This window comes from Liolophura sinensis, chromosome 1 (assembly GCF_032854445.1).
Source record: "Liolophura sinensis isolate JHLJ2023 chromosome 1, CUHK_Ljap_v2, whole genome shotgun sequence".
In the NCBI taxonomy this organism is placed as follows: domain Eukaryota; kingdom Metazoa; phylum Mollusca; class Polyplacophora; order Chitonida; family Chitonidae; genus Liolophura; species Liolophura sinensis.
The window spans coordinates 91,872,658-91,892,899 of NC_088295.1; the positions used below are offsets into that span (position 1 = coordinate 91,872,658).

Sequence of the window (20,242 nt, forward strand, 5' to 3'; positions counted from 1 at the left end):
CTTAAATCTTGTTTTATGAAATGCATTCACACCAAAGAGAAATCGAAAGCAATTTTAGCTACCTGGACAGATTAACATTATCTGCATTATATATGAACATCATAGGTATTTCTAAAACGAATGAATATGTTTTTCTCCGACTTCCAATTTTTACCTTTTAGTTACGCCCGAGAGAAATCGCGAGATACTGCGAGACAAAAATAAATATCCCAAAAACGCGCCAGACTTGAAATTCTTTCCAAACAGGCACTGCGAGGCAGACGAGGAAGACAGACAGAACTCATAGTAGATAAACAGGTAACACCAATGTGTACTGAAACACTTCCAGGAGATATATGTAATTCAGTCAAATCCATGCAATACTTATTCAATAGTTAATATTTGAAGTTATCAAAACTGAAATGTATAATGAACGTACAACAACAACAACAACACCAAAGCACATTTAGTTATGATAGTTGTGAACAATTTACGATTTGTACGGACGGCCTTGCATTGTTACTTAAAATTTTTCACCTGTTGGCTACAGGAAAGTAATGACAGCAGTAAAGTGGTAGGGTCCCATCAATTCATTGAAGAATCAGTTTTTTATAATGAAAATATGAGAAGCGTTTTGTCGTGAAAGAGTTTCATGTCACTACGTACCCACGTTACCTCGTACCATACGTGATATAATCACTATAACTATCCACACGAAATTCCATATATAACTTTTACCAAAGGTTATTATAAGAAGACTTATAGGATTATGTCCCATGTTCTGACTAGCCATGGATTACTACACTTTGCAGGAGCTCGCATGATAGTCATGCATTGCACTAGACCCGAAAGACTCCTACTCCTTTTCTATTACTGGCCTAGTGTCGTCGGAGTCTGGACGTGTACTATGTTAATTTTACACACAACGAAGGTTTTTGTTATCGAACAAGTGTCACGCAACTAAAAGACACCAACCTAAAGACCTGCTTTCTGCATCAACCGCACTGCCACCATAAGAAGGCTTATAGTGTTATGCCCCATGTTCTGACTAGCCCTGGATGACTTCACTTTGCAGGGGCTCGCATAATAGTCATGCATTGTTCTAGACCCAAAAGACTCCAACTCCTTTTCTTTTACTGGCCTAGTGTTGTCGGAGTCTCGACGCTTACTATGTTAATTTCGCACTCAACGAAGGGTTTGGTTATCGAACAAGTGTTGCGCAAATAAAAGACACCAACCTAAAGACCTGCTTTATGCATCGACCACACTGCCTCCGTGCGTCCCTGCTTGATTTAGAATAGATTTATTATAGTCATGAAGGCTTCCATGGTATACGCTCCTCAGCGACCGCTGCCATGTTCAGCAGCTACGTGCTGTCATGCTTCATAGTGGAGCAGTGGAAAGATGGTGGCATTCGCCGAAGAGCCCATACAGTGGAAGCCTTCATGGCTATAACAAATGTATTCTAAAATGATTTGGGAGATATGGTGGCAATGAAGTGGATGCAGAAAGCAGATTATTAGGTTGGTGTATTTTATTTGCGCTGCACTTGTTCTGTAACAAAGAGAATTGGTATGGACCTTCGTTAAGCATGAAATTATCATTGTAAGCATCAAGACTCCAATGACGCTAGGCCAGTATAAGAAAAGGAGTTGGAGTCTTTCGGGGCTAGCATTGCTCCCATTCAGCTGTAAAGGAACCATTGTAAAACAGTCGATTACTAACTATGGTATGAGGTATTCAGGTACAAAATGACCTGATTCCCTGAGCAACGATGGATAACATAAGCAAGTGATATCAGTGATGTTGGATTTCTTTACTTTCGGAACCATGCATTATAGGCCTGTAAATTTGTCATTCGGCGTGAGCACACTTCAGTGTGAAAAGAGTTTTAATATAATAACTTAAATATAATGGTATTTTATAGCAATTTGTCAAAATATTGTAATTTAATGTTTTTTTTTTCTCAGGAAAAGTGCAGTGAAAGAGAATCCATTCATCATGCCTTTGGATCAGATTTCATATTCTGAAAAATACTGTGATGAAACATTTGAGTACAGGTATTACTTGACAACAATGGATGTTCCTGTAGTAATAGTTAGATTCATTCACTGATGGAGGGGGCCTCCGTGGCTCAGTTGGTTAGCGCGCTAGCGCAGCGTAATGACCGAGGAGTCTCTCACCAATGCGGTGGCTGTGAGTTCAAGTCCAGCTCATGCTGGCTTCCTCTCCAGCCGTATGTGGGAAGGTGTGTCGGCAACCTGCGGATGGTCGTTGGTTTCCCCCGGGCTGTGCCCGGTTTCCACCCACCATAATGCTGGCCGCCGTCGTATAAGTGAAATATTCTTGAGTAAGGTGTAAAACATCAGTCAAAGAAATAAATAATAACACTGATGGAGGCCTCCGTGTCTGAGGGGCTTAGCACGCCAGCACGGGGCAATGACCCAGGAGCCTCCCACCAATGCAGTTTCTGTGAGTTCAAGTCCAGCTCATGCTGGCTTCCTGTCTGGCCGTACGTGGGAAGGTCTACCAGCAACCTGCGGATGGTTGTAGGTTTCCCCCGGGCTCTTCCCCTTTTCCTTCCACCAAACTGCCCGCCGCCATGGTGTGAGTGAAATATTTAGTACAGCATAAAACATCAGTTAAATAAATAAATAAATCATTCATTGATATGGTGACTGAGAGATCTTGACATACTGTTATTGTTATGTGTGATGAAATACCTGATAACTGTTTAGTTTGAAAAGCCAACCCAATGTGCCATTTGATTCTAGTGGTTTGTCAAGTGGTGTGATTAATAACACTACACAGTTCTTGGTCTCAGTTGTCTACTTAGTTGAATACTGATATCAATACAATTTAACTATGGTACAACACAATCCTGACATTTAACAAGAATATTTTTCACAAGGATGCTTCTGTGCACCAGTAGAGCATTCTTAACTTGTTTAATAGTTGCAGATAGATATGTCAGATCAGGAGTCATCAGACTTACATGTATCTTCTTGTTTCAAATTGAGTGGCCTCAGCATTGGTTATTTTAATTCCCTGACTGATATAACATCAAACTGGTGTGCTAAAGCAGAAATTATTGGATAATTACTACTACTTGTGCAACATGCACATTGCACAGATTACTCACTTTGAAAAAATATTACCATATAAAGTGATCTGTTCTTTGATTTTGTCACAGGCATGTTATCCTGCCAGCTGACATAGCCAAACTGGTGCCCAAAACTCATCTGATGTCAGAGACAGAGTGGAGAAATCTTGGAGTTCAGCAATCACCAGGCTGGATCCACTACATGGTTCATGCTCCAGGTACTTGTTACTTATATTGGGGTCCCATTTTCTCTTCATAGATCACAACTCACTTTCTTCTGTGCAAATAAAGACTTCCTGCCATGAGCTATATTAATCTTTTTGTTTTTTCTAAGATTTGAAATTGTACCCATATGGGTTCAGACAAAACCCAAGGTCTTATTTGATAGTACATACATAGTAACTTCTTTTTGTGAGTTTTCTGGCATTCATATTAAGCCATGTTCTATTGTCTCACTCTTGTAACTGGTGTTCTACATGTTGTACATGCAGAGCCACATGTCCTGCTCTTCAGACGCCCTCTGACTAATGCCCAGAGACTGCCCACCCAGCCTGTGTCACAGCACACTATCAGCCATGGCCAGTGAGAGCACCAACACCTGTCAGCATTCGTGTAATACCTGTTCGAGTCATGATGTACGGTTATGGGTAGTAGCAGCTCTCTTGCTGGGTGTCACCAGGAATGTGCTTCCTCTCAGCCAATGGTCAGTGAGATACTCGACAGTGGCTTGCACAGCTGTATATAGAGCTTGATGTTATACTGCAATAACTTATCTCCACAGGTCTGTGTGACTTGTACATGCTGTACCAGTACTTTATTTTACATCCAATACAGAAGTAATGTGTTGAGCGCAGAAAAACAATAGATGTATATTAAAGTACAACATATGCATGTATGTATTTAGGTTTCAGAAAGTATACTGGAATTGATTGACGTAAGTGTTACATAAACATCTGTTTTTTTCAATTATTAAAGTTTTTAAGATCATGATTTTTTTCTGGGTTTGTGTGATTTGGTCTTATATTAAATGCCCCTGTCATACTTCTGTCCTACCGTTGTGTGGCTACACCTGGTGCACCGATGATGTTTGAACTGTCACAAGGTCTAAGGCAAGCACAGGCTTACCCAGGTATGGTTCATGTCTGTATTGTTTTATATCCAGAGAGGTGTAAAGGAATGTCAGGATGTTTGTGAAATGGGAAATGGTGGGGCCGGTTTCAAAAAGCATTGCTGATCCATCAATAAGCTTAGCATAGAGCAAAAGAATAAATACTCTGAAAAAGCTGATAAGTCCCAAATTTGGCGTTTCAATATTTTGACAAAATTATATGAATCCTTAATTTTGTTGAAATGTTTTAACAACAAATATGCCACTTCTCTGCCTTTTCCGAATGTGCTTTTGCATTATGCTGTTTCACAAAGTTGATCTTAAGTTACATACCATTTTAGTTCTTGGAAAATATTTTTAGTACTGTAGTAATAAGTAATATTTTGATGTAAAATTCAGAAACTTTCTCCATTTGCTAGGATATTTATGGTTGTGCTAAATGAGCAGAATTTCTTGTTCTATACTAATGTCTTTTGTTCAATATTAAGAAACGGTTGGCACAAATCTTTTGCATTAATGTTAAACTATTTGTTTTGAAATGTTATTAAATGTATGTGTATTTGTACACTTTGTTATCTCAGGCTGAATAAATTCAATCTGCTTTAATATATTATCAACCAAGTCATGTCCAACTTGTTTTTAACTAATCTGGAGTGTATGTGATTAACTCTCAGTTTCCATGGCAACATCCCATGAAAGGTCATTATTCTCTAACTTTGTTATATTTGTCACTCATGGGTCAAACTCCATTTTAACATACAAGGGATATGTATTTATTTATTTATTTGATTGGTGTTTTACGCCGTACTCAAGAATATACGACAGCGGCCAGCATTATGGTGGGAGGAAACCCACGACCTTCCGCAGTTTGCTGATAGACCTTCCCACTTATGACTGGAGAGGAAGCCAGCATGAGCTGGACTTGAACTCACAGCCACCGCATTGGTGAGAGACTCCTGGGTCATTACACTGTGCTAGCGTGCTAACCAACTAAGCCATGGAGGCCCCTACATACAAGGTAAAGACACAGTTGTAACCCACATGCATGGATGGGAAGCTCAGGTGTAAGTCACATGCTTGGATGGGACACTTGTACAGCACACGTGTGGATGGGACACAGTTGTACAGCACACACATGGATGGGACACAGTTGTAAACCACACGCATGGATGGGACACAGTTGTAAACCACATGCATGGATGGGACACAGTTGTAAACCACACGCATGGATGGACACAGTTGTAAGCCACATGCATGGATGGGACACAGTTGTAAACCACACGCATGGATGGACACAGTTGTAAGCCACACGCATGGATGGACACAGTTGTAAGCCACATGCTTGGATGGGACACAGTTGTAAACCACACACATGGACGTGACACAGTTGTAAACCACACGCATGGATGGGACACAGTTGTAACCATCATTCATGGGAAAGGCCGTTGTAACCCACATGCTTGGATGGGGCACAGTTGTCTCCTACTTGCTTGTGTGGTACAATTGCAACCTGCATAAGTCACACTTCGTTTAGATCAGTCCCACCATGCTGGCAGGTTGGTGGGCTGAATGATAGCACAGGTCAGTGCATTAGCAGTTTACAACATTGGTCCGGCCATACGTGGGAAGGTCTTGCAGCAACCTGCGGATGGTCATGGGTTTCCCCCGAGCTCTGCCCAGTTTCCTGCCACCATAATGGTGGCCGTCGTCGCATAAGTGAAATATTCTTTAGTACGGCGTAAAACATCAATCAAGTAAATAAATAAATACAACATTGGTTGACTGAATAATATCATTGATCAGTCCTAGCACACAGTGAGATTGGTTGATTGAATGATCGCATGGACCACAGTCCCAGCATGCAGTGATATTGGCTGGCAGATGATGTTGAGTTGCATTCGAAATGGCGGACACTAACTGATGGGTAAAAAAGTACATGTACTCAAGAATTTTCTGCTGGGTGGAGGAAACAAGAGTGCCCAGGGAACCAACCTTTGGGAAGTTACTGATGAACTTTCCCACATGTGACATACAGGCAAATGGTCTTCATTAAACTGCGAAAATAGCGACAGGATGCCTTGTCAACTGCTTAATGTCAACAAGTATGCCAGGTTTGAAAATGAACCTTGTTTGCTCTTGTGGCTGAAGGGCCAACAACTTAACTACATGTAAACCTCCTTGGCCCTGACTCACTCCCCCTAAATTTGTTTTTATCCCAATGTAATAATTCCTGTACAGAAATCTCCTTAGATTTGCAATCATGTTACATGTATATGACAGGAAATTAAGCATTGTATATCCACTGTCAACAACATGCCACATCAGTCAAATAACAGTTGCTTCCTTTAGACATTTTATCCTCCCAACACCCAGTCTCCATAACCCTGACCACCACACTGAGAGAGAAATAAACCTTAAAAGGAAGTCAAGGTTGACAAGCATGGGTTAACAAGCATGGCTTTACAGAATAAAACATAAACAAACATGTAAATCTTACATTAAGAAAGTTTATTGTAGCCAAAGGCCAAAAACTTCATATTTCAGTTAATGGGGATTATGACATGAATAAAAGTACAAAATAAAGCCATAAAAGAAATCTACTTCTCATTGTTATTCTACATGCATGTTATTGATTCAATAAATCATATAGTAATCTTCCGACAACACAAAGCTAAAAATATGTTGTTTTCTTTTTGGGAGGATTGGTGGGGGTGGGGGGTGGAGAGAGGTGTTTGATAGAATTCTTTAGTGTCTAATAAATCTGAACAGCCAGAATTTAAAAATATCCACATCGTTAATTATGAAGTGATTTAATAAAACAGAAAATTTATTTACAAAAAAAAAAAAGCCCGGCACCCCACTCATGGACGTCTCAGGATGTGTTGAGAGGTAATTCTGATTCATTACATACTGATAAATGTCACTGCCTTCTCAAGTATATAAATGGGACTGGACAATTTTTCTATGACTTTACCGTTTTCTACAGATATAAGGTACAACAAAGTGTCATAAGAAAAATATACATATGAGTGGATATAAAAGACAAAGTATACAAAACAAGATCTGTAAAGTTACCAGATAACATTGTGTTCAGTAAAAAGTACATCCTGCTGGGATAAAGGTAAAATATATGAAACAACATCCTAACAATAGCACAATCATTCTAATCAAATATAACATTTGATAGTTAACTTAACAATGTACGTGGAAATTAGAAATCTGAACTTTACAGTACGCAGCAACCCCTGCACTGCTAACGCAAAACAGCAGTTTTCTGGTTAAACCTCCACTGAGAACTCTTGTCTACTTGGGCTTAGTGATGGGGGGCTGGGAACCATAGGGAGAAAACTGAAACAAACAAAACAAATGTATATAGTCGGCCAACTCCAAGTTTAAACAAGGTTTTCAGTTGAAGTAAAAATTGGATATCAGGAGTTCGATATTCTGAATAGTGAGAGTATAACAATGCACATGTAGCAACACATCATATTGACCACCATGTTGACAATGCCTACTGAACACAGTAGAGTGCTGTATAGTAGGTCGCATGTATGTACAAATGCATATACAGGTGATTTAGGAAGTACCGGTTGCGTTTTCAGTGATAAACTGATCAATACATACAGGGCATACAGATTATAATACTCACCACAAGCCGAACTCCAAACTGTCCATGCAAATCTTTGCCTGTCGCCAAGGCAGGCTTCAATGTGCCGTTTGGTAAGATGCCAACATGACGACCATATTCCTTACAGGATTCTAACGTTACAAACTGATTTGCTACTTGATAAAGCTGGAACTTGGATTCCACGCCATGGGGTGTTCCAGGAGCCTGTCAGAGGAAAAAGGCAGATTGTCAATCACTAAAATCTGTTCCCAACACAAATGAAATACAATATCACAATATTAATCGATGAAAATTAATTTATGATTTCCATGGTTAAGACAAACAGAAATACGGACTGAAAATCAAAAGCCATCATAAACTTGTGAGCTTTCACAAAAAAACTGGTTTACCACTATCAGGTTTCCTCTGTGAAGTGGCAGATACTTACTATGTTCATGACTATAGTGTTGCCATTGACAATAGCCAGATAGTTGTTATTGTTGTGCAACCGGACTTGGTTTTTGCCTTCATTTATCACTGTCCACAGTGCTACAAAGTGAAACCATTTATTCATAAGTGTCAGAAAAAAGGCATAAGCTATCATTTAATCACATTCACAGTTTTTTTTGTTTCACATGTGGAACAACTGACCAGCAGGATATAATGCTGTTAACCGGCACTGACAGCACAGTTGGTAGAGCATGTGTTTTGAGAGCGGTAGATCCAAGGTCAATCCTGGGTGGGTCACACCTCAGACTTTAAATAAGGACGTTGTAGATTTCTCGCTTGGCTTTCAGCATTAAGGGGATAGTGCAACGACTGGTTGACCTGTACCAGTATAATGGTTCGGGTGAGGTAGCTTACTTGTCTTCGGTAAGTCGTCTCAGTGAAGCACAACTAGATAAAAGAACAGTGGAAATCCATCCTGCAACAAGGAGGCACATTACACTCCTTCTGAAAAATGACTGAAAAATTGTTAAGTACCATGTTATTCCCCAAGCACTCACTCACTACAATGCCGTTAATTTTTTAAGAAAACATACCATTCTCCACTACACATAGTGACACACAATGTACAGTCATGACAGTGAACATGAACTCTCCTGCCTTTCCACACCAACACTGAGACTTACTGTTGAACGGCTGATCTTGGATAGTGTGTCCGTGGGGATTAATTGCACCCAACCCATCCACCACCGGCTGACCACTTTGGGACATGACAATCTGAAGAGCTTGACCGTTTGATCTGGACACAAGCTGAACAACATTCTGGGTCTGGAATAATTGCTGTTGTCAAAAACAGAGAACATGAATAATCATGAAGTAAAATAATTGACTTGCTGGCATGCTCTAGTTTGAACACTGTTTTGTGATCACATCAGAACAGGCTACATACACTTGTGATACTAGTAGTCATATTTATTCTACTTTTCAACAAAATTCTCCCAACCAAGGTTAATTAAAGTCAAAACAAATGCAAGCACCATAGAATAATTACATGTACAGCACCAACATGAATGGTTTATTTCCCGCATAAAAACCTGCAATGTCACCTTAACGATGAAATACAAATATGTGTGTTCTGGTACCTTTAGCTGAGTCCATAACAAATTCCACCCCAGACACAACAGTACCACTTTAGGCACATTAGAGGAATGATATCTGACACGAACATATTTCAGTATTTCTGTGACGTTCCTACACATGTACGTGCACCTACATGTACCTGACCAATGCATTTTAGTTCTTAACATCTTATGAATTATGTTTTCATATTCACTGAGTGGGGTTTAACATGGTACTTAACAATTATTCTGTCATATAGGAGTCCTTAGAGTCATGTACATGTAATGTGCCTCCTTGTTGCAGGACGGGTTTCCACTGCTCTTTTATCAAGTGCTGCTTCACTGAGACGACTTACCGAGGGCAAGTAAGCCGGCCCCGTCAGAGCCGTTATATTGATACGGGTCAACCAGTCGTTGCACTATCCCCTTAATGCTAAATGCCAAATGATGAAGCTACAACTTCCTCTTTTCAAGTCTTAGGTCTGACCCGATCCAGGATTGACCCTGAAGCAGACGCACTACCAACTGTGTTTTCGGGTCTGGTTTTTCATATTGATCCTGAAGTTATGCTACACTGGTCAAATTTGTTGAGGATTTTTAGGTTACATATTGCTCTATACTAAAAGTTTACTTTATCACGAGCAGACCTACCATGTACTGAGCACTCACCAGAAGTGTCGTGTCGGTGTGATACCCTACAGCTCTGTCCACCTCCTTAGTTAGGGCATTCACTGTTCTGTCCGCAGAATCCAGTAATGATCCAAACAGTCCCTTATTCTGCAAACACATACACATAGGAGCTCAACATATTGTGAGACAGCAGGAACTTAGAACTATATAGCTTATTCCACTGACCATCCAAATCACCATATTCTCATATTATTTTGGGTTAAACAGGAAAGCATTGTACATTTAACATTACCTTTCTGTTTGTGACCAGTCAAGCATATCCCTCACAGTGTGTCACAGGAGCATTTTTATTATGGTACCAAGTCAGCAGACTGTGCTAGTGGTATAGAGGGATTGCAAGTGACATCATCAAATGGGCAGAAGAATAGCCAGGTAGCCATATTGGAGTTCTGTTAACATATGAGCTGTCATACCTCCAATTGCTACATGAATCCAATACGGCTACTAGAAGTAGGTCATACAACCCCTCCACTGTGTACACCACAATGTTATTTCACAATAAATTTTCTCTTTATAGGTCAGACTCTTTATAATTTACCTCATCCATTCAAGACCATCCAACTGTCAAAGTTTCAGTTTGGCAATGACTTTTGATAAGAATGACCATTAGCTGACATGACTTGTCCATACCTAGGTACTTATATGCTGGATGCCTCAGTTACATATACTAAGATCTGACTCATAACCATATGCAGCTGAGACTGAAGTGGACTGGAATATCATAAGCTGAGCTTGTACAAACACTACCTGCCCATGGCCTGTCTATATGATACACTAGCTTCCATTAATCCTCAACCAAGCTGATATAACTAAGGAATGCCAGATGATGGATCATATTAATGACGAAATTGAATAATCTTACCTTCTTAGCCATCTTTAATACTGGTAGCGTACGTTTTGATTCAAAATATCTGAAATGAAAAAAAAAAAAAGGATAACACACGGATAAATTGAAAAGTGCGACACAGAATTGAAGACAGATCTAAATTTGCGCTATGTTATACCTTCCCAGTACAAATTCATAGAGGTGGCAGTGGTTATTTGGAGTCCTAAATCTGTCAACGGGAGAGGAAATTTCGACATGGTTGAACTTACAACCAGAACAAGCCAATGGCCGCCCTTGACCCGAAGATATAGGTGTCACAAACAGTCGATGCACTTGTAGCCGCCCAGCTCTTCCAGGTGTGCTATAACACATAGGTATACAACTTCGTTTAGTTTTAGCTCACTCAGCAAACATGCTGCTCAAAGAATTAGTTTTTAACTCTTATTTATAAGAAACAATTAATCCTTCCGCGTTATCTTACCTCTTTGGGTTTTCTTCCTCTTTCTCGTACTTTCTTCACAGAGACGCCTCGCCAACTGACCGTGATACGTAAAATCACTGTCTCATCGGCTCGTGAATCCAATAGCAGACAGCGGAAAACGCCTCAATGGCCAATACCTGTGACGTATATTATTTAACGGGAAGTGTGGGGGTGTCAATAAAAATACAAACGTACAGGAAAAGTGGAAAAAGAAGTCAAAAAGTCGAGCCATAAGATTGACATAAATCTTCCAATCTCAATAAAATAGAATACAAATTCCACAAGAGATGAACAGCTGAATGCAATGGGTTAAATAATCGTAAGAATACATCGGATTTTTAGCTCTGTCGAGTTTTTTCACCAGTCTCTAAATTCTGTCTACCGGAAGTGTCATGACTGACTTTGTTTTTGGGTGAAGGTTTGCCTCTGAATAGCTGTCATAAACTGCAAATGAGTTGCGCGTCAGATGGATATAGGGACACGATGTCAGCGTGCCTCTCCGTCCTGGCAATTCTGTATATATCTGTGTGTGTGTCGTGGGGTCAACTCGTTGTGAACGTGAAAAACCGAGGCGGGGATGTGATTGTAGAGAGCATCAACGCAAACACTACAGACGACACAATTCAGTTGGAATTTAAAACTGCGGACGGAACATTTGTTACACAGTTTATCGACTTTAAATCGGTACTTCTTCACTGTATTAAATTTGCCAGATTAATTTTCTGGTTATGATAGGCCACTGTGGGGTCTTTTAGTCCAATTAAATAAAACGTTGCAGTCAATTTTTAACAATTTCTGATATTTATCTTAGGCAGGTAAATGTCAGAAATTGTTGAAATTAGACCACATTTAATTTAATTAGACTAAAAGGCTGTGACTTTCCAGGCAGGTCCATTATGGGATAACTGCTGAGTTGGGATTAATAAAGTTGAGGATGTTGTCATGTGGTAAAAAGACAAATTCATGGAAGAATCTGCTTTCCACAGTAAACATCTGAGAAGTCAGCAGCAACCTTACCTTTACACCAGCTGTAGATACTCTCTGTTTTTATATTCTGATAGATAAAGAGCTGTAGAGTGAAAGCTAATAAAATTGGGTGTTAACTAATCAAGGTACACGTATTTTCCAAAGCTTCGGTACACTGCTAATATTTCAGGAAAGGGGACAAAACATATAACAGAGATGTGAAGTTCGTGTTGCTGTTTACATAATGTGTACTCAAATATATAGCTTCAACTCATTGAAGAATTAACTTTTCACTATGAACTCCTGAGAAGGGAGTCTAACAATGAACATCAACATGAACTTCCCTTCCCCCATCCAATGAAACAGAAAAAAAAAACAATTCTCAAAGACTCATTATTATGAATTATGTTACTGAAAACACATCAATCCTTTCTTTGCAGTAAATGAAGTCAATTATGAAACTCTTTTGAGGCTTGCGACTCATGCCATGCATTAAATGTTTTAAAAAATAGTCATGTTTTTCAAGACTGATCTGAATACAAAGTGGATTTGAACAAGGTGGATGTTCCTAGACCTTTGTGATTCTGACCTGTTGGTCAGGTTTCGTCTATAATTCTTGTAAATGTGTTGTTTGAAGGATAAAGATAAGATTTTTTCAGACAGTCCCTACACGCCTAGTAGAACTAGCCAAGTTATGCATGTCAAAGATAGCTGCCGACAAATTGACATTACTTTGACAAACATACACTCTTGGATCAAGCTCTTAAGTATCATTCAGGTTAATAAAATAATCACAAACATTTTCAACACCAAAGAGATATTTTGAATGCAGTTTACGTATCTTAACTTTACCTGATTATAGAATCAGAGCTTAGAACTTAACAAACAGTATAATGTTGTGTAAATAGACTGACTATTCCCACACAATATTGGTATAAAAATAAAGACTGTATCCACATCTGAAAAGATAATTAGCGTAATGACTGTAAGCAATTAGGAGCAAGATCAATATTCTTAATATTTAGTTTGATTTATTATGTCACAGACTGACTTTTTCAATATTTCAGGAAGTACAGATTTTACGTGCCTTAATTCTTGGGGAAGAAGAAAGAGGACAAACTCAGTACCAAATTCTTTGTTTTGTGTTGCGGTTTGTCAAAAATGAATTTATATCATCAGATGCAATGTCGAAGTTGAGGCAGGTGAGTGGTTTGTGGTGTGAATTAAGCATGTCAAAGTCCATTATATTTTGATTTTATATGGATTCATTATTTTGATATTGTTCATTGCATAGAAACTTTCTGTCCACATTATCGAGACACATAGTGAACCATGAAATCTACTGTGAGCAGCCCACTATATCAGCTGTGAGCAGCTCATTATTGGACATCTGCTGTGAGCAGCCCGCTATTTGATATCTTCAGTGAGCAACCCACTATATCTACTGTGTGCATCCCACAATATCTGCTGTGATCAGCCCACTGTATCTGCTGTGAGAAGCCCACTATATCTACGGTGAGCAGCCCACTATATCTATTGTGTGCAGCCCACTATATCTACTGTGCGCATTCCACTATGTCTACTGTGTGCATCCAATTTTTATCTACTGTGAGCAGCCCACTATTTGATATCTTCAGTGAGCAGCCCACTGTATCTACTATGAGCAGCCCACGATATCTACTGTGCACATCCCACTATATCTACTGTGAGCAGCCCACTATTTGATATCTTCTATGAGCAGCACACTATTCGACATTTACCATGCCGTCTCAATAATTACAGACACCGGGTAATTGAGACACACTGAAAGAATGTGGGAAGACCACGTAAGTCGCTGACAGCAGGTCATATCGGTATGCCAGCTGGAGTATAGGCCTACTATGGCATAAGGCAAATCAGAGTGTCGGCATTGGTGCCCAACAAGGAAAGCAATGTTTAATGGAATGGCTAAATGACTTAACTATGGCTTGCACATATATGTAGAGCAGAATAGCATGAGGGGGATATTCCATCGTTCATTCTCTATTCGATAACTACTGTTAGCAGCCCGCTATTGGACATCTACTTTGAGCCACTCACTATTGGATATCTACTGTTACCAGCCCACTATTGGACATCTACTTTGAGCCACTCACTATTGGATATCTACTGTTAGCAGCCCGCTATTGGAGATCTACTTTGAGCCACTCACTATTGGATATCTACTGTTAGCAGCCCGCTATTGGACATCTACTTTGAGCCACTCACTATTGGATATCTACTGTTAGCAGCCCTCTATTGGACATCTACTCTGAGCCACTCACTATTGGATATCTACTGTTAGCAGCCCGCTATTGGACATCTACTTTGAGCCACTCACTATTGGATATCTACTGTTAGCAGCCCACTATTGGACATCTACTTTGAGCCACTCACTATTGGATATCTACTGTTAGCAGCCCACTATTAGACATCTACTTTGAGCCACTCACTATTGGATATCTACTGTTAGCAACCCGCTATTGGACATCTACTTTGAGCCACTCACTATTGGATATCTACTGTTAACAACCCGCTATTGGACATCTACTTTGAGCCACTCACTATTGGATATCTACTGTTAGCAACCCGCTATTGGACATCTACTTTGAGCCACTCACTATTGGATATCTACTGTCAGCAACCCGCTATTGGACATCTACTTTGAGCCATTCACTATTGGATATCTACTGTTAGCAACCCGCTATTGGACATCTACTTTGAGCCACTCACTATTGGATATCTACTGTGAGCTTCCACTATTGGATATCTACTGTGAGCAGTTCACTATTGGATATCTTCTGCGAGCAGCCCACTATTGGATATCTTCTGTGAGCAGTCCACTATTGGATATCTACTGTGAGCAGTCCACTATTGGATATCTACTGTGAGCTTCCACTATTGGATATCTTCTGTGAGCAGTCCACTATTGGATATCTTCTATGAGCAGCCCACTATTGGATATCTGCTGTGAGCAGTCCACTATTGGATATCTTCTGTGAGCAGCCCACTATTGGATATATTCTGTGAGCAGTCCACTTTTGGGTATCTACTGTGAGCAGTCCACTATTGGATATCTACTGTGAGCTTCCACTATTGGATATCTGCTGTGAGCAGTCCACTATTGGATATCTACTGTGAGCTTCCACTATTGGATATCTTCTGTGAGCAGTCCACTATTGGATATCTACTGTGAGCAGTCCACTATTGGATATCTACTGTGAGCAGTCCACTATTGGATATCTACTGTGAGCTTCCACTATTGGATATCTGCTGTGAGCAGTCCACTATTGGATATCTACTGTGAGCTTCCACTATTGGATATCTTCTGTGAGCAGTCCACTATTGGATATCTACTGTGAGCAGTCCACTATTGGATATCTACTGTGAGCAGTCCACTATTGGATATCTACTGTGAGCTTCCACTATTGGATATCTTCTGTGAGCAGTCCACTATTGGATATCTACTGTGAGGAGCCCACTATTGGATATCTTCTGTGAGCAGCCCACTATTGGATATCTTCTGTGAGCAGCCCACTATTGGATATCTTCTGTGAGCAGCCCACTATTGGATATCTGCTGTGAGCAGCCCACTATTGGATATCTGCTGTGAGCAGCCCACTATTGGATATCTTCTGTGAGCAGCCCACTATTGGATATCTTCTGTGAGCAGCCCACTATTGGATATCTGCTGTGAGCAGCCCACTATTGGATATCTTCTGTGAGCAGCCCACTATTGGATATCTTCTGTGAGCAGCCCACTATTGGATATCTGCTGTGAGCAGCCCACTATTGGATATCTGCTGTGAACTTCCACTATTGGATATTTTCTGTGAGCAGTCCACTATTGGATATCTACTGTGAACTTCCACTATTGGATATTTTCTGTGAGCAGTCCACTATTGGATATCTACTGTGAGCAGCCCACTATTGGATATCTTCTGTGAGCAGCCCACCATTCCATATTTATGAATGGTTACTGACAGGATCATTGTGACTCATACATGTGCTGTTTGGTCTTGTTCAGGTCAATAACTGCAATAATTTGTATAATAATAAGCTTATTTTGCATAACTAGGTTCAGTTTTATTGCCCTGTATCTTTGAACCTGTTGAAAGGATATTCATGCAGAATTTAGCACAGATGGTCATTATGAGTTGTACATGAGGAATTTAGCCTTTTCAGATCTTTTTTTATATTAACTGGCATATTACTCAGCATTCATGTATGTTATGTAATTGCTGTAAACGATGGTTATCTAAAGCTACACAGAATATGCAGGGTACAGGAGTACTGCAAGTATACTGCTGTTGTAACTGAGGCTAGTGATAGGATTTCGTACCCATCAGCCTGCTTTAGGAAAGAATTTTAGTATTTTTTGAATGAGAAATTGGATTGGTTTGAATACTCTAAATCTTCAACCTTTATGACCTCTAAAGCCTTGTTTCTAAATCTTCAACCTTTATGACCTCTAAAGCCCTGTTCCTAGATCTTCAACCTTTATGACCTCTAAAGCCCTGTTTCTAAATCTTCAACCTTTATGACCTCTAAAGCCCTGTTTCTAAACCTTCAACCTTTATGACCTCTAAAGCCCTGTTTCTAAATCTTCAACCTTTATGACCTCTAAAGCCCTGTTTCTAAACCTTCAACCTTTATGATCCCTAAAGCCCTGTTTCTAAACCTTCAACCTTTATGACCTCTAAAGCCCTGTTTCTAAACCTTCAACCTTTATGACCTCTAAAGCCCTGTTTCATGGGAATTTATGCATATAATTATTATGAAAATGACGCCAAAAATGATTTCTATGTGTCATTGAAGATGCAAAATGCTAATTTCATAAAACTGGCCAGATTATTTCTCTACACCCCATAATTCTCAGTTCTCTCATAATGTTTGAAAATATTGGTTGCAGTAGTGGTTGAAAAGGTTGCTAATTTGAAGGGAGCTATAGCTATATGAATTAAGGTTCTGCTCACGCATGCTTCTCACAGAGTTATCCAAGTTTTACATGTAACGCATAATGAAAGAAAGACAAAGCATAAGCATAGGAATTATACATAGGGGTTGCTACTTGTAGCTGTTCAAGCACAGTAGCGAGAATGTCACATACATGTATCATTGAGAGTGGAGATTTGCTCTTAATTGTGACAAGATCATTTCTCTATGTAAAATTATGCGCCTTTCTGACTACTTTTCTGTGGCAGAAAAACCCAAGTGCAATTCGCACGCCGGAGGATGACAGAGGGCAGGAGCTTCAGCAGCTGGATTTACTCGTGGACCTGGACAAGTCACAGATGATCAGCCCTGTGATCTATGACATGTGTCGTGAGGCGAAGGACACCACCTTCACAAAGGAAGCCGATGTCAAACTGCTGTCTAAATGTAGGTCACTCCTCTTACTGCTCTGCTGGAGTTGTGAATTGAGATGGACATAGCATGTGACATGAAACTGAGGTTAACCAAAGTAGATACTACATGTCGCCTCTTGTGAGGTTATAACCTATGAATCTATTCTTCCTTAACAAACCATAAACAATGTTCCTAGTAGTATTTTCAATTGTGCTTTAGAACCAGGAGCTGATCAGTAGGTGAGAGTTGCTCTGGTGTTATAAATGGTTGTTTTTGCCTTCAACAGTATGTACACGTATAAATGAAAGAAGAAGACCTCTTGCAAATATCTAGTTTCATTTCCATCATGGGGTGTTATTTTTTGTGTAATCAAGAAAGTAACAGATGCTACATTTTCTTTCCTGACTGCAATGTCATGTACATACATTTGATATACCAGTATTTGTTAGATTGCCTGTGCAATATTCATGATTGTATGTCTGATTTCAGTTCTTGGCAAGGATGCTAGTACTCTTGCTTCAGCGACCAAACATTTCCCTTTCACAAAACTGCCGCGGTGCTCTGAACTGGTTGACCTCAGCAAGCCATGTTTGTGTCACTATGAGATCTGTGTAGGCTGGTATCCTTGTGGTCTTAAGTACTGCAGGGGGAAAGACTCGACTGGGCGAGTGGTCAGCTATCGCTGTGGCATCAAGACGTGTCGCAAGTGCCGCGTGTTTGAGCACTATGCAAGACAGAAAATGCTGTGTATTTGGGATGAAGTATGAAGCAGAGCTGAGTCCAAGAAGACCTGTGATACTAAGCTAAAAACCCAATAAAGAATGCCCAAAGTATCATTCACAAAGACTCGTACCTGAGCAGCACATCTTCATTAGGCAGAAGATAAGGTAGTCCTGCCAAGATCTTCCTCATTTGAATATTGTTGGTCAGAATGTAATTCTGAACAATACTTTGTTAAGTCAACTGCATGGCCTTAGGGCACTTCATGGAAAAGTAGCGTATTTTTGTACATTATGAGCACTATCTGTCTTGTGTAATTTGAAAAACACACAATCACACTTGTGCTGGACAATCTATATATTTTTTTACAAAGACAGACATGTTTTATACATAGACAGACTTGTTTTATACGCAAACAGACTTGTTTTATACGCAGACACTTGCTTTACATGTTGACATACCTGCTTCATATGTAGACAGTATACATAAAAGATGTCCAAGTTTGTTTTGTTAAATCTTGACTATCACAAAAGTTCAGCATTTCTGCAAAGAGTAGTGCCCCTTTCCCATTTTCCTGGGGTTTAGGACCTTAGGGATCAGTTTATATTCTCCCTTTTAATAAATGATTCAACATAATATTTAGTGAAAGGCTCAATGTAGCCTTGTGGAGACCAGTAGATAGATTCTGTATTGTGGGAGTAGCATTGTTGTTTATGACAGACAATACTTCTGTGTAACCCTTATACCAGTATGCAGACCAAACCATGGAACAAGTGGGAAAAAGGAGCTGTATGATCTGTAACCTCCTCACTCTGTATTTCAACTCCTGGAGGCAGGAAAAGCTCTGTATTTACCTGCAATGGTTGAAGATATTATCATGATAACTTTGGGGGTAGCTGCTTTAGTCTGTCTTTATATGACAAAAGCAATAAATGGTGGTGATTAGTGGTGAATGATCAACAGTGAAAATAGTGTAGGGCAAGCTTCAACTGGTAGTGCAGGCCTATATCAGCTGGGTCAGAATTAGTTTACACCTGACAAAGCTGATATACACTGTACATTACTTTCCAGTGTTACTCTTTAGTGTGGCTCCATCACTTTTGTTAGTTTTATCAGGATGACGTGTGGACTCTACTCAGCACTAGATGGTTGAGCAATGTAATGAAGGCCAAATTATGCAATGTGATGTGAAGAAACTGTGGAGCTGATGTTTGATTAGATAGATCTCTGATGTTTGTTTGGATGAAACTGTGATGTTTGATTGGATGAAACTGTGATGTTTGATTGGATGAAACTGTGATGTTTGATTGGATGAAACTGAGAATGTATTCACCAGGATTGCAATAGTTGGTGTGTGAAGTGTAGAATTTATGTGTGAGAAAATAGGTGATCAGCTATACACTCTTATTGTACACTTTTATTACATCTGATCAACCGCACATAAACAGTCACTGTATGTGATATTTGATTAACTGCACGTGCATTATGTGTGATCAGCTGCTTCTATATTCAGTCTGATCAGCTGCACCGGTAATGTGTTGAAGAATAATAGTGATTCATTCTGTCAAATGCCACACTGTCATATACTACACAGTCATATGCCATAATGCCAACATTTGAACAGCCCTGATTGCTACACTTTTTCATATGCTGAAGATTTCATCCATTGAATTGGCATAATTCAGCCTTAATCATTTCTTCTTAAAACTTTTGCACCAAGGTAGTTCACTATAAAACCAGCTTTATTCGTAACAGTGATTGTGTGCTAGGATTTTTATGACAAATTGTGGATTTAAAAGTCTGTGTCTTTATATTTTTTGTTTGGCTTGT

General features: G+C 39.7%; 3 protein-coding genes across 4 annotated transcripts; 2 read left to right on the forward strand and 1 right to left on the reverse strand.

Annotated features, from left to right (window-relative positions):
• The first annotated feature begins 200 nt into the window (after window positions 1-200).
• Window positions 201-4,803, forward strand: LOC135482319 (cyclin-dependent kinases regulatory subunit 1-like). The gene is made up of 4 exons (XM_064762247.1): window positions 201-297; window positions 1,950-2,039; window positions 3,173-3,300; window positions 3,574-4,803. Exons 2-4 carry the CDS (start codon window positions 1,981-1,983, stop codon window positions 3,666-3,668), a joined length of 282 nt encoding a protein of 93 aa, XP_064618317.1. The 5' UTR covers window positions 201-297; window positions 1,950-1,980; the 3' UTR covers window positions 3,669-4,803.
• A 1,874-nt stretch (window positions 4,804-6,677) lies between these two features.
• On the reverse strand, window positions 6,678-11,497 carry LOC135481954 (uncharacterized). 2 transcript variants are annotated; one of them, XM_064761745.1, is made up of 7 exons: window positions 11,360-11,497; window positions 10,915-10,963; window positions 10,032-10,139; window positions 8,931-9,084; window positions 8,246-8,346; window positions 7,840-8,022; window positions 6,678-7,538 (listed from the first exon to the last, which is right to left on the reverse strand). In XM_064761745.1, the coding sequence occupies exons 2-7, from the start codon at window positions 10,924-10,926 to the stop codon at window positions 7,494-7,496; spliced, it is 603 nt and encodes a 200-aa protein (XP_064617815.1). In that variant the 5' UTR covers window positions 10,927-10,963; window positions 11,360-11,497; the 3' UTR covers window positions 6,678-7,493. The 2 variants fall into 2 exon arrangements, with proteins under 2 accessions (XP_064617815.1, XP_064617814.1); XM_064761744.1 differs by lacking the exon at window positions 11,360-11,497 and adding an exon at window positions 11,057-11,265.
• A 281-nt stretch (window positions 11,498-11,778) lies between these two features.
• On the forward strand, window positions 11,779-19,983 carry LOC135481731 (out at first protein-like). The gene is made up of 4 exons (XM_064761400.1): window positions 11,779-12,043; window positions 13,393-13,527; window positions 17,548-17,725; window positions 18,182-19,983. Exons 1-4 carry the CDS (start codon window positions 11,810-11,812, stop codon window positions 18,457-18,459), a joined length of 825 nt encoding a protein of 274 aa, XP_064617470.1. The 5' UTR covers window positions 11,779-11,809; the 3' UTR covers window positions 18,460-19,983.
• Window positions 19,984-20,242: the final 259 nt, after the last annotated feature.

Excerpts from the sequence above, each read along its gene's own strand:
- LOC135482319 (XM_064762247.1), top strand. The coding sequence starts at position 1,981 with ATGCCTTTGGATCAGATTTCATATTCTGAAAAATACTGTGATGAAACA. Across the intron at positions 2,040-3,172 it reads GATGAAACATTTGAGTACAG|GCATGTTATCCTGCCAGCTG; the intron begins GTATTACTTGAC and ends ATTTTGTCACAG. Across the intron at positions 3,301-3,573 it reads CTACATGGTTCATGCTCCAG|AGCCACATGTCCTGCTCTTC; the intron begins GTACTTGTTACT and ends TTGTACATGCAG.
- LOC135481954 (XM_064761744.1), bottom strand. The coding sequence starts at position 11,250 with ATGTGTTATAGCACACCTGGAAGAGCTGGGCGGCTACAAGTGCATCGA. Across the intron at positions 10,140-10,914 it reads TATTAAAGATGGCTAAGAAG|AATAAGGGACTGTTTGGATC; the intron begins GTAAGATTATTC and ends ATGTGTTTGCAG. Across the intron at positions 8,347-8,930 it reads CCAAGATCAGCCGTTCAACA|CACTGTGGACAGTGATAAAT; the intron begins GTAAGTCTCAGT and ends TTCACTTTGTAG.
- LOC135481731 (XM_064761400.1), top strand. The coding sequence starts at position 11,810 with ATGAGTTGCGCGTCAGATGGATATAGGGACACGATGTCAGCGTGCCTC. Across the intron at positions 12,044-13,392 it reads AGTTTATCGACTTTAAATCG|GAAGTACAGATTTTACGTGC; the intron begins GTACTTCTTCAC and ends TCAATATTTCAG. Across the intron at positions 13,528-17,547 it reads CAATGTCGAAGTTGAGGCAG|AAAAACCCAAGTGCAATTCG; the intron begins GTGAGTGGTTTG and ends TTTCTGTGGCAG.